We start from the raw sequence: 11,133 nt of genomic DNA, 5'->3' as shown, positions 1-11,133 counted from the left end.
AGGAGACCTTTGGTCTTGGATCAAGGACTACCTTTCAGAAAGACACCAGGTCACGGTAATTAACGGCAGTCGATCCAGCCTACAGACAGTGAAATTTGGCGTACCACAAGGATCTGTTCTTGGTCCTCTACTTTTTGCATTGTTCTGCAACGATCTGCCAAATATAACCGATGGTAGTGAAGGAGAGCTTCACATGTATGCTGATGACACAACCATCTACGTCGCGGCCACAAGTCCGGACAAGGTAGCCAACGTGCTAAATTACATCTTACGGAAATTATATCGCTGGTGTTGTCAAAATTTGCTGACGCCACACCCGGGAAAAACAGAATATATGCTGCTATACCGAGGATCATTTACTGGCCCTTTACAAAGCATTAAGCTTGGGGAAAATAACATCAGGCAAGTCACTTCAGCAAGGTGTCTAGGTGTCCAAATAGACAGTGCACTCAAATGGAACATTCATGTCAAAGAACTGTGTAAACGTTTCACCCAGAAACTGAACCTTTTGAGATCATTGTATTTTTTGCCAATTCCTGCGAGAGTAGACTTTTATTTTAAAGTAATTTTACCGTCTGTAATGTACGGTATGATAGTCTGGGGGTCGTGTGGCTCATCACTTTTTAGTGACTTAGAAAAAATCCATGTGCGTGCCGCCAAGATAATTTTCGGCTTAGACTGGTTCACCCCTTCAGAAGACGTACTGCGTCAAGCAAAGTGGATACCATTGAGGCAAATGTACATCCGCAGGGTACTTTGTTTTGTCTTCAAATGTGTATCTGGAGGTGCTCCGGTCCAATTACAACACTTGTGGACGGAGCAGAAGACTAATTACAATCTTAGAAGGAAAAATTGCTTGTCAGTACCAAGACCAAAGACTGACTTTCTCAAAAAGTCGATTACTTATGAAGGGGCCACATTATGGAATTCTTTGAATAACGAGGCCCGCCTTAAAGAATCGTTGGCAAGTTTCAAGGGTGCTTTGAAAGTATTAGGGATTTAGAGGCTGTGTATTTTTGTTTGTTTGGAATGCTTAGTTTGTAGTCTTTATTTGTTATTTAAGGGTTTAGTTAGCTTCAATAGTAATTTGTAAACACGACCACATCAGCTATGCTGCAAAACATTTATCGTGTATAAATAAAAGCTTTTATTATTATTATTATTATTATTATTATTATTATTATATACATGTATTGGTGTATTTATAAAGGAATGTTACATGATTTTTGTGAATCAAAGTGGTGTCGCATAATGTATTAATAAAATTATGTAAAAATTAATTTTTTGTCATTTTGATTGATAAATGCATGTAGTTAGTCTCTTGCCACTTACTTTATTTTGGTACATTGGATCTTCCAAATTATCCTCTTTTTTGTTATTACTTACTGTGGTGGATCCAGACCTACAGGTAAGTTGGGGACCCTATCATTCAGACCCTGGAATAAGGGGGGATGGGGCGCTCTCGAAAATAATTTTTCTTGGCCCTTTGGGCCTCAGTTTGGCCTAAATATAAGGTTGGATGTGCCACTGATTTAAGGTGCATTTATTTGGAAAATATATATCGGCTCCAAGGCTAAGGAGAATAAAAGAAAAGAACGTGCTGATTCATTCCAAAACCTCCATGCTTTTTCTTTTGTTTTATTCTTCAAAGCCTCGGCACGGAGAGAAATAGGTCAAACTTCAGACAATCGAAAACAAACCGCCCCCCCCCCCTCTCCCGGTCATTGCTCAATGAGATTGACCTGACAGTTGTACAACCAACCCCCAACCACCCCCACCCCCCGCCACTCCCCGCCTACCCCGATACAGAGGTACGGCCTTTCCCCAAACATTCCATTCCAGAGCCCAAACAAAGAAACTTTAGTATTGGCATTTCGACGCTTTTGAAACCACGTACTGGTCGCCCAGGGAAATGGGAATCGAAATATGAAAGGAGGGTGTTTCCGGTTCCAGCACCGCCAATCCCCACCCTACTCCCCAAGGTGACATTCTCTTATCACGTCGCAAACATGGCGGCATTGAAAGAGGCCATTATTTTTTTGAGGCTTGTTCTTCTACTGTTAAATCTTTATCCTGCAATAGGAAAATGCCCGAAGGTCAGTAGGCCATTTGGAACACAATTTTGTAATTTAGTTTAACTGTTCAATGTTTATACCGAAATTAACTTTTCAATCACTCGATGAAAGTCGTACAGCCTGCACTCCGGCTGTTTTGCATGCTCGATAAACTTTAATAACCTTTTAATAATAAGCTTATGTGTTTATTTTAGCACGAAGCTCTGCTTCATAACTTCAAGCCAACGTACTTCTTAGACAAGGGAGAAACATTAAAGGTAGGGATTCAGGTTTTTCAAATTTCTACAAATGTTTCAGTTCAACAGCTTATAGAGAAAGCGCGTTGGCGCTCGCTTTGATCGTGTTCAGCTCTAGCTTGAGCTCAAGTTTGATATTTTGATTCTTTGTCGTTTTCTTTTAACTGTAGGCATGGGCTAAACTCATTCCTGAACCTTGGGAAGATAATCGACTAATTGTAAGTCAACATTTTACTTACAGAAATCCCAAAGAAGCACAAATTATTTATCTGGAATAAACTATCATTCAAAACTAGCATTTTTTGTACTATAAACACAACTTTAGCACTCGTTCTGACTGCATTGTGTATAATCGTATCTACGTATTTTACTCGATATAATCATAGGCCATGTTACAGGTATGATGCAAATTTTTTCTTGACTCGTGAAACGTGGCCTTATGATGCATTTTATAAGTTCAGTCCGTTCTCTTTATCTTCTTGAGAACTGACAAGAAGGAAAGAACAAGCTAAGAGGAGCTAAGGGAGTCTGCCTTGCAGGGTACCATTTTCATGAGCTGGTGCAAAAGTGGCGCTAAATTCAGTTTTTGCATAGGAATCAGTTGAGATGATTTCTGTTAAATTTAAGTTACCTTTAGAGTTATTAAATATTTAGTTTCTTTTCAGGGTAGCCTGTCGAACACTGAGTACTTAACATTCAATTTAACAAGTTTGGAAACATCCTCTGAGCTACAAGCTATAGGAGTTATTTCAAGAAATGTTGTAAGTAATTTCAAATAGCTAGGCAATAAAAAATGCACATCATTTCTAAAAAAAGAAAATATGATGGAAAGGTAAAAATTGTGACAGGTGGGAACTTTTCTTTGGTGGGATAGTGGTGCTGAGAAACAGTGCAAGTCTCTGTCACTCAAGCCTTTGGTAAGAAAGACGTCACCCAAAGTTTTTTTGTTTTTCCCCGAAAAATATATATGATTGCATGCTTGTGAAATGCGAATAGGGGCGGCCTTTTGTGTTTGGTGTTTCATGCCATTGAGATGCTTTTTTGCATTTTCAGCCAGATTTCTCACCTGATGTTTCACTTCACTGAGAATGTTTTGGTGGCGTGGAATAACAAGTGAAAAATTTCCATTTAACAACCAAAAAATTGTAAATCATCTCATTGGAGTTATTTTAATAAGTATAATTCGCAAGCCTTACTTTTGCCAGACTGGTCACCATTATCACTATTTGTTGTTTTGATGTCCGGCAAACTTCAAAGGAGCAGACAAAATGCAAATAGCTATTTTGTTAGACCAAAACATGCAAACTAAACAAAGAACTTTGTCAAGCTATTCACTATGCCCTTAGCAACCATTCGATAGCTACTGCATACACTTGGTTGCCTGGCACCACTATGCCGCACTTTTGAGTCCTGAAACGAAGGATGTTTTTTTTCCCTCCCCTGTTGTCACTGTATTACAACAACAGCAACAAAACTATTACAAAAGTTAATAAAAAAATGCATTAAAAATATATAGTAATTCAATTGATTGGCTGGTTATTTATTTGGGTGTTTTGAAGGTCTCAATAGATTAATTAATGTTTTGGTTATGTTTTTTTCGCTGAGTATCTGACCAATCAAAAAAATTATGAGGTCTAACCTCTCCTCCTTATTATGGTTTATCCTTTCTATGGTCTTTTGTTTCAGACAGTTTCCATTGGAGAAAAAGAAAAACATAGTAGAAACAAGGAATACAACTACACTAGGTAACAAAGACATTTAATGACTGCAAATACTGTAACTTACAGATAATGTAGAGATTCATTGCTTATTAGGTTGAGTGAGATGGCAAGTGATGTTTTGTTTAGGATTGAGGCATTTTTTGAGGAACAAGCTTGTGTCACCTTGAAAGCTGTAAGTAATAGTTTAGTGTTGATTAGGAGTTTATAATAATAATAATAATAATAATATTTAATATTTATATTGCGCATTGTCTATAAAATAATCAAATATAAAGAAATTAACCAACTGATCAAGGAGGTGCAAGCTGCTTCAGTTTTAGGCCTGTCCCAATTGTGCTCGGCAACTTTCCAGCAACTTGTTAATAATTCTTTACAACTAGCTTTTTATTTCATATTCATAGGAAACAAATGTTACTGTTGGATGTCCTTTAAGTCGGCATATTATTCCCAGGGGGTGAGTAATGGCCTTTGATACAAAACGTTAGCCTGACATTCTCCTATCATCAAGTGCCTTCTTGTTGTAAATACAATTGAAGGTGAAATAACACTTAAGTTAAATCCTGTCCTGACATACAAAACGCTCATTACTCTAACAGAGTTGATTTTGCAGACATGCAAAATCATGGTTCATACCTTATTTAGCCATGCCTTAATACCTAAGCCTATCAGGCTACTGAAATGTATTCTTAAATGTTTGCCAGATATTTTTCTGTTGACTGCAGTCTGATGATGCAGACAGCAGTGGTGCTCAGTAAAACACTGTCTGCTTGTTCATGCTACATTTAGTCTCTTTTGCAGCTGTTGCTTGGACTCATCATGCAATGCTCCCTTTCTCGCAGAGAGGAGCATTTGTTTGGGCATGTCATGGAATGCGCCCTCCCCCATATGGGGAGGAGTGTTGCTTGACAAGCCCAAATAACAGCTGTGAAGAATACCTGGCTATGTATTTACTGTGACATAAACACCAACCACCCTGTATGCCATGATTATGTATTTCTTTTTCATCAGAAAACCTATCAGCTGTGATAGTTTTAGAAACTATTCCTTTGTCATTCCAAGGTAAGAGAATTTAAAGGGTTTAAAGTTTTTTCACAACTTCATGAATAGATAACTAATGCATGTAATGTAACTTGAGCTAGAATATGAATACAGGGGGCTTTACCAAATGCAGACAGCTTTAGCAATCTCAGCATACTACTAAGTACGATCAACTCCCACCTTGCAGACACCTCGATATTATGGACACCCCATTATTACGGATAGGAGTTGAAGTCTGGCAAATAACAATTACTGAAAATAACTCCCGCTACCACGGACTTTCTCTATTGCGAACACCAAATGTGGTCATGAATGTGTCCATTATACTGTGGGTTGACTGTATTAGCAAAGGCCAGTTTTTAAATGACTTCTGGAAAATATACTGATTTGGCATGTTTAACCTGGAATAATGAGAGTGGTCGGTTGGTGGGTCACTCTCAAACTTGCCACTAATGGGCCGATTGAAGTGATGTATTTATCTTTTGTTGTAGATATCAACAGAAAGGCGTTTTTCTTGCAACTGGTGAAGTTTCAGATAAGGTAAACCTTGTCTTTTCTTTCTGTATGTGCAATATAAGTATTTGAAAACGTTTTCACGATCGATTCACGAGCATATGTTTAAAAATTTGCTCACACAGAAGATATCAAATGGGATAAGTACACCAAATATTTTTCACTTACGCTGTTACTTTGTTTGACGTAAACTTTTGTTACATTACATGGACCTTTTCTCATTCGCACTTGATCGACAAAAAGCTACGCACGACCATGGAGCAAGACTCAGAATGACATTTTGGCAACGTTTTTTTTGTCGTTGGTTTTTGCGTGCTTCAGTCTCACCTGTGAGGTAGAAAGCTCTCGTTTTTACATTTACAGCTCGACGTTTTTGAGAAAAAGTCAACGATACGCGAAAAAAGAGAACAATCAACTTTCGGTTTCCACTCGTTACTCAAAAACTCTGAATATTGAATGTTCAGTATTCGCCCCCCATTCCCTACCGTCCTGAAAGGTTTGCTCTCAATAGTCAACATGGCTGATGAAGGATCGAGTATAGCTAATTAATTTTAAATGTTTTTTGTTTTTGTTTTTAAGGTTAATGTTTTTTCGTTGTTTAAACTTCCGTGATCACGTAATTTAATAATAACCCGCTATTTCCTGGACACGCGTGTTGATAAGGAGATTTTCTTTGTTAAGACTGTTGAGTATGACCTCGTCAAGCTTGGATGCCCGTTTCCAGTGCAGAGCAATGAGCCGTTCAAACCAATCGTCGACTTGTAAGTTATTACATTTACATTGGTGATAAATAAAGAATAAAGTAAATGAAGTAAACTTTAAGCTCAGTAATGAATTAAGAAAGATGGGATGTTCATCATGCCACGAGCGTAGGGCAAAAAATCACGGGATTCCAAGTCATGACCTCCCCAACACCGTAGCTCAGTGAATAGAGCGCCCGCCCGGTGTTTTGGAAGTCATGGGTTCAAATCCAGTGGAGGACTCACATTGTATTCTGTCCCATGCTTGGGACATGATAAACATTTCATCTTTCTGCATTTACAATATTAAATCCGCCAATCACAGACAGTTTTCATGGCGTGCATACCATTTGACATTTCCACTTCCAATACCCCCGCCCAAGCCCAGAAAATGCGATAAACAGCTATCCAAAATTATTAAAAACTAGCAATGGTATATTGCAATTCCTGCGTTTTGATTGGTTAACAGGCAATGGTATATGAGCTCATATACCATTCACCACAAATATGGTAGCCAAAACGCGTGAACCAAAACAGATGGGAAGCTCAAATATTGCAATTCTTTGGGCGTTTTAAATAAAACAATTATTCCACTCGCGCTTGTTGGATATGAGATCGTTATAGCAATCTCGGCGCTACGCGCCTCGTTGGCTATCTACTATCTCATATCCAACGCGCGCTCGTGGAATAATTTTAAATATAAGATAGGATATATCCAGGAATTTTTTTAAGATATGATGGAGAAACCTTTGTAAAAGAAGTCGACGTAAACTATGTCATGTGGGAACAGCATGGACGAAAAGGCTACAAGTACAGTGCAACTATGAAGGAGGTTAGTCAAGTCAGAATAACGGAGTTATAGTTTATAAATATTTTCCCAATCTGGGGTGCTAAAATGGCTCTTCTTAACTTTATGGTCTGAGTTTAAAAAGGCTCGCGCCTTTTTCTCGACCAATCAGAAGTAAAACCAAACCTGATGGTGACTCGCTAATATTCGTTTGGCTACATGTATTTGCTAAGAGTTTTGATTGGTTCACTCGATTGTCTGTGCCATCTGTGACTGGCCGGAGTAATTACTAATCGAAAATCGTTCTAAGACGGTTTCAGAGTAAGGTATGAAAAGAAAATCAAACCAAGCAAGGAAATTTAGAAACTTGATCACGTCGGCGACCAAGGTCATAATAAAACCACGCAGAACTAGAGGTAAAAACGTGTAACCAGTGAAAAGTGGGGAAAAACAAGAGGAAACAGCGGGAAAAACATTTTACTGGTAAAAAGCGCGGAAAAACGTGTAACTGGAGGAGAGAGCAGGAAAAAGGCTGACTAGTGGCAAGCGCAAGGACTGACATTTGACAGGCATAATGCGCGGGAAATTGTGTCATGGGTGGAAAGTGCGGGAAAAGCTGGATTTGGTAATTGATGTTTTGCATCTGATTGGACGAAAAAATAATCTTCTTTCTGATTGGTTAGAACAGGTTTCATAAGTTTCATCAATTTTCACATAACACCAAAGTAAACACTTGGTTACTTCTTATATTACCTAAAGTTACAAGAAAAGGGCTCTTTCCGTCTTTATTTTTTCAACCAGGCTGGTTGTATTACTGAGGCACAGAATTGGGAAAAGATGATCAAAACTGTGGAGGCGGAAAGCATGGAATCAGCTTGGTCTAAAGAGGCATGGCTTCAAACTTAATCATAAGGAAAGTCATACAGTGGAATCCCGATAACTGGAACCAAAAGTTTGTTTCCCTGGATTTGCTTTACTTAGTCCAACACTTTCATTTTACCCTCAATTTCTCAAACCAAGATTCTTTTTTCTTCTTGGAGGTTCGAGAAATCGGGAGTTATCTGTAATTTAAATAGCGCACTGAGTTTAAAAACCGCGAGTTAGCTAATCATGATTCTTGCTAAGCCTAGCATGAAAGCTATGAAGCAGTACCTTAGATTGGTGCTGTTTCTTACGCTGTTAAGGTGGCCTCTACTTGCGTCTATGGATGAAAGCTTGGTGTGTGACCATTTAAATGACAGTCATGACAGCTAGCTATTGACCAGTATTGTACTGTTTATTAAGGTGATTCGGTGGATCTCAACGATTCATTCTGCCTATGAAACACTAGTCTGTGACATTTGCGATGAAAGTCTTTAGGAAAGTGATGCCGCAATACATAATATTAAAAAGTGAAATGTGGGATTTCTCTTTTTCAAATTAAAACTTGGGCACGCTGTCCGGATGGAAGTGAAGTGGTAACCATGGTAACATCGAAGCCACAGAACTGTGGAGACTCCTAATTATTACGCATTTCCCTTCTCCTTTTTTTCAACAGAATTACCAGAGCTGTTTTCAAGAGTATCTAAATGGTTCCATGTTTGCAGTTAATCTTGATCAACCATATGAGATTTTTAACAGTTCTGCAGCTGCTTCGCATATCGTGTGGGATGATGTCGGCACTTTTGTCTTCATGCTGAAAGTTATCGATCCAGACTTCAGGTATTAACAACTAATAAATCTAATATGATTGAAGAAAAATAACCTACGTACCACAGCTCTTTCGCACTTCGGCTTATACGCACTGGTATCACAGTACTATTGTACTCGTATCCCTGTTAGCCACAGGCCGCCCAAGCTCACGATAAGCGAAAGCGAGCGCGACTATTGCCCATAAGTGCTATTGTGTCACAAATATTTAAAGGGTGTGTATGAGAACACAATGGTTTCGTTTCGAAAGATGCCAACTCAGCTTTTTTTCGCTGACTCACCCTGTCGCCATGTCGTTGTTGTTTTTTTTGTTTTGTTTTTGTTTTTTTTCGCTCCTTGGGTGGGTGTAAAGCGATTTCGGCAAACTATCGTTTATCGAGTTTCCCAAACCGGCTCAAGGAGAAAGTAATTACAGTGTAAACCAGAGAACCGTGAACACGTCACTCCATCTATTTTGCATAAGAAAATTTCGGCAGAAATCCATCGAATGATAGCTCAAACTACAGGGAATATAAACAAATGGACAGAGATAAAGCAGCAGGGTTTCTTTTTATGAATAATTCGTAAACTATTTCCTCTACTTTTTTTAAAGTATAATAAAAAGTGTTCACGGTTTTCGTGTTCTCACTGTAAGTCTTGCCTGAGTTTCACTTGTGTAGCTATGGTTCTTAATCTTTGTACTTCTATCAATTTTTCTATCACAGCTTCTGTAATCTGACGGTGGAGTTTGGTGTTCAAGTACGTGGAGTGCGGAGCATGATGGAAGAGATCCCTACTTTTGTTGTTCTTGGTTCATCATGTCTGACTATCATAATACTGCTCCTATCCGCCTACTACACGGCTGTGCTTTGTTCAAATTGACATGGTGCTACAGTTCTGGACTCGTTTGACCTTTAATTCGCTAAATAAAGCGTGTTTCCTAGCTTATTTTTAAACGTCTTTACTGCCCCGGGGGAGCTATTATATAATGGTTGACAAGGGAAATCGCCATACCTTTAAGCATGAGAAAAAGCTGGAAAATTTTCTATTGCTTTTGAAAGTTTGAATTCGTAGTTTGTTACCCTCAGAATGGCTTGTAATTAGAAAAAAATGAAGCATCTGTTAGAGAAGAAATCGCCGTCTTTATTGTTATTATGAATACAAAAATTGGCCATTTATGCGAAAAAAAAAATAATAAGACGCGGCTTATACGCGATCTAAGTGTTACGTGCGTAGCGACTATCTTTCGACATTGTCTTTCGACGTGCTGTTTGAAATGAGCCAATCCAAACTGATACATGCCGGTGTTTGTTTGACGCAATTGAGATCATAAATTCATGATCAGAAGGTCATGCTTGTGGGCTGTGATTGCTGGATTCGAAAGACGATGTCGAAGGGTAGCCGCCATGCACGTAAAGCAACACTGAAAGCGGATATAAGCCGCGTCTTATTTTGCTCGTATAAATAGCCCTATTACAGATTTAGCTTAGCTGATGTTTTATCTAGATACTAAATTAAAATGAAAGCTATTCTCAAGATACACCATACTTCGTTGACTGGACAGTCATGGCTACTTAAGCCTGCAGAAGCCCTTAAGTTCTCAGCTAAATTTAACATTCACATACAAGTTTTCAAATATAAAACGCTTTAAAATAGATCAGTAACAAATCTCTCAATATCCCTTTGCCCTCTGTTGTTTAACTTTCATGGACACTTTGGAGAACTTAGAGCTCGTACTTCACTTGGTTACATAGATCAGGTGTGACCTTTCTGAAACAACGAGTGCCGAGAACATGCCAGTCCAGATCTTAGTAGTAATAATACTTCAGTAATAAATGGTTTTAACAACGTTATATTTGTAACGGATCAAATACGAACAGTCCGGGCCATTGTCAGACTTGAGTATATCTTGAGTATATCTTGTAGGACGCTGCCACATGTCCCTTTGTGAGCCTGACGAAAAGGATTTGTTAACGTTTAGCGTTAATACGCTTTTGAACAACCGGGCCAATTATTCAAAATGGTCTCATGATAAAACCTTGCCCCTGGACTACTGGATATAGTACAACCTAACCATGGCTCAGATTACAAAGTACCACCTTATAAACTAGGATACGAAATTAAAATCAGAAGAATAACTATATACAGTACTTATTAAACTATCTGGTGATGACGAATATATGAAACCACATAAAAAAGTTTTCGAGTAGAAAAATCACTGAACAGAAAGTTAAAAGTCCTAACGTATTCTATGCGAACACATTACTACTTTTAGTCATAAATCAAACAAAAATTTCCAGTATATATATATACCAGGAAATAGAAGTTTAAATCTAAATGTTTTGCTATATTTTG

At 38.3% G+C, this 11,133-nt stretch overlaps 1 protein-coding gene across 1 annotated transcript; it reads left to right on the top strand.

The window, feature by feature from the left end:
• The first annotated feature begins 1,888 nt into the window (after positions 1-1,888).
• Positions 1,889-9,747, top strand: LOC144634508 (cation channel sperm-associated auxiliary subunit epsilon-like). Its single transcript, XM_078493476.1, has 14 exons — positions 1,889-2,096; positions 2,270-2,332; positions 2,482-2,529; positions 2,977-3,072; positions 3,998-4,056; positions 4,126-4,204; positions 4,434-4,486; positions 5,041-5,091; positions 5,562-5,610; positions 6,265-6,344; positions 7,056-7,155; positions 7,912-7,998; positions 8,648-8,811; positions 9,504-9,747. The coding sequence occupies exons 1-14, from the start codon at positions 2,010-2,012 to the stop codon at positions 9,658-9,660; spliced, it is 1,173 nt and encodes a 390-aa protein (XP_078349602.1). The 5' UTR covers positions 1,889-2,009; the 3' UTR covers positions 9,661-9,747.
• Positions 9,748-11,133: the final 1,386 nt, after the last annotated feature.

Source organism: Oculina patagonica, chromosome 13 (assembly GCF_052425735.1).
Source record: "Oculina patagonica isolate OP01 chromosome 13, crgOcupat, whole genome shotgun sequence".
NCBI classification, from domain to species: Eukaryota; Metazoa; Cnidaria; class Anthozoa; order Scleractinia; family Oculinidae; genus Oculina; species Oculina patagonica.
The sequence above is the reverse complement of the archived record's forward strand: the minus strand, read 5'-3'. Positions and strand labels throughout refer to the sequence as shown.